Source organism: Adelges cooleyi, unplaced genomic scaffold (genome assembly GCF_023614345.1).
Source record: "Adelges cooleyi isolate 19-005CV unplaced genomic scaffold, UGA_ACOO_1.1 ACOO_flye_CR_arks_rails_tigmint_CR_PRNA_108, whole genome shotgun sequence".
Taxonomy (NCBI): Eukaryota; Metazoa; Arthropoda; class Insecta; order Hemiptera; family Adelgidae; genus Adelges; species Adelges cooleyi.
Genome location: NW_026095761.1, coordinates 1 through 2,653, shown reverse-complemented (window position 1 = coordinate 2,653; position 2,653 = coordinate 1). Strand labels below are relative to the sequence as shown.

At 55.0% G+C, this 2,653-nt stretch overlaps 1 protein-coding gene across 1 annotated transcript; it reads left to right on the top strand.

Moving 5' to 3' along the window:
• The first annotated feature begins 1,110 nt into the window (after window positions 1-1,110).
• Window positions 1,111-2,022, top strand: LOC126847411 (uncharacterized). Its single transcript, XM_050587618.1, has one exon. The coding sequence runs from the start codon at window positions 1,111-1,113 to the stop codon at window positions 2,020-2,022; it is 912 nt and encodes a 303-aa protein (XP_050443575.1).
• The last annotated feature ends 631 nt before the right edge of the window (window positions 2,023-2,653 follow it).

Sequence of the window (2,653 nt, the reverse complement as noted above, 5' to 3'; positions counted from 1 at the left end):
GGAAAGAGACTTATAGGGCGGTTCGAGAACGGTTTTACTGGCGAGGTCTAAAGAATCAAGTTAGGCTCTATGTCAAGTCTTGTCACATTTGCGCGTGCACTAAGCCTCTTAACGCCAAGGCGGAAGACCCTCTTTCGACTAGAAAACCGCGACAACCCTGGGAGGTCATCAGTATCGATCTCATGGGCCCTTATCCGAGAACCGGACGGGGCAAAACATGCATACTGGTGGCCACCGATTGCTTTAGTAGATGGGTCGAAGCTTACCCCTTAGGGTCCGCCACTACTAAAGTTATCACACAAACACTCGAGCGCGAATTCTTTGCGCGCTACGGCTATCCCCGTGTGTGCCTCAGTGACAATGGCCCCCAATTCACATCGAATGAAATGCTCAAAGCACTCGAGCGATGGGGGGCGGTGGGTTGGACGACCCCAGTTTATCACCCAAGAGCCAACCCCACTGAGCGTCGCAACCAAGAACTGAAAAAAGGACTCCGTACACTTTTAGTGAACGATAGTCATCGTTCTTGGGATACGAAACTATCGTCGGTACTTTTCGCGATTCGGAACAGAACGAATGAGATGACAGGTTACTCACCGTCGGTTTTAGTCCTTGGTAGAGAAGGAAAAAGACCGGGCGATTGGGTCCTAAACCTTCAATCGACTGTCCCAATCGAACAATTTGACGAAGAGCGTCGGAGCCGCGAAAGAGTGGCCATGAATCTTCTGAAATCAGAAGGGTCCCCAATAACCCCTGAGAACTCAAAATTCAAAGTGGGCGATTGGGTGTATCACAAGGCGCACCCCCTTTCAAATGCCGATAAAGGATTTCACGCCGGATTTGCACCCAAATGGTCAGGTCCGGTGAGGTTGGCGAAGAAGATTGGAAGGGGAATATACCTAACCGATCAACGCCCACCAAAGAAACTCCATGTATCATGCATGAAACCCTCCGCTACCACCGATATACACACGAAAGAAACTAGCGATACTTGACCGACACGGGAAGTATAACAAACGTAATTATGTTGCTTATTGTTGTTACTAATTATATCGTGTTTGTCCCCCCCCATTTCTGTTCTTTTTTTTCCCCCCTTTGTTTCAGCGCATCATGGCCAGCAGCCGACAGCCGAGCGCCGACCAAACCTTGCTACAAGGACTAGCAGACCAAGTAATGGCGATGCAGCGGATGCTGAGCAGCAGAGGGGTGCGCTTTCCCAGCCATGCATTCAACACCGCTGACGAGGCCAATAACGCCTCCCCCGACGTCATTCGGAGAGACCCAGTCGCGTGGGCCCTCTACTCACGTGGCTGGCGGGACTGCATTGCCCTTCTGGCCACGACCCCCATCGGTAATCAGATACCGGTCGGTCCGCCGGTGACAACGGGGCCACATCGGCAACTCCAAGCCGGGCCCACCTACGGGCAACCTAGGGCACCACAGCCCAGGTCGACGGCTCCTCTCCACCAGCTACCACCACGGTCGGCAGCACCGCAGGTGGCGTCCAGGATGCCAACTCCTCCGGTACGCCCGTTCCATCGACCGACGACCGTCCAGGTGGGAAAGACGGTGCGTTTTGTCGGCAGCGGAAAGCCAGCGACGGCGGGACCTCCCAGGGCAAAGGGGACCGTCCCGAAAAAAACCAGAACCCCTTCGGCGAAGCGAAAGTCGGCTCTCCGTCTCCGGGCATTCCGTCAGGCGAAGAAGGAGCAGACAGCTCAACCCCAGAAGCCGACACCATTTACCTCGCAGCAGTTTAGACTGGAAAAACCGGACCATGGGGACGCCGGGCCATCTAGAGACGTGCGCGCCGAGGAACAGCCGACGAGCGACCCGATCCACCCCGAGGTCACCCCGGTGGAGGCCGCCGTCGACCCGCAACCCACTGTCTCAGCGGAAGAGGAAACCCCATCGCTGGAGCAGGAGCTCGAGGAGATGGCCGAAATGGACTGGACGAAGACGGACACCGAACCGGAAGACTTCCAGTCCTGTCCTACTAGCCCTATCGACAAGCCACTGTAGGGCGATCCGCCATACCGTAGTCCGCCATCGGTACCTTACAATAGGTCCTGAGGGCGAGTTGATAAGGGACTAATCCTTCTCGGCCCTGTTAGCTACACCACTACCCGACGGATTGACGGCTTGGCGGGGGAGGGTTGACACGGCCCGTGATACATATTACTAATAGGACGCCGCGCACTGCGGCGTACTATTAGTGATATGCCACGGGCCGCGACACTTTACCGCCACAATCCGTCCGGCAGACACGAACTGACTGGCTGACCACCACTCTCTACCTAGGGTGCAAAGTCCAGTTCGGACGCCGGCATAGCGCGGCGAATATAATGGGTAGCTAATCACTTCCCGATACGACGCGCGACCGACGACTTACCGTTTTCCCAACGTATTCCGTCCGCCCTCGTATCACCTAGAATTAATTCGACGCCTTATCCCGACTTAACTTCTAGCGACCCCCCCACGACTAGCCCGCTAGTTCGATCATTCCGGATCCGTCCGCGTTTTTGTAAACTTAAATTTTAAACCTATTTTATATATTGCGTGGTCGAACAATAAACAGTGTTTACGCCGCAACCCCGTGTTGAACTTATTGACTTAACCCCAACCCGTGAGTTGCGTCCACACACGACCGCGT

Excerpts from the sequence above, each read along its gene's own strand:
- LOC126847411 (XM_050587618.1), top strand. The coding sequence starts at position 1,111 with ATGGCCAGCAGCCGACAGCCGAGCGCCGACCAAACCTTGCTACAAGGA.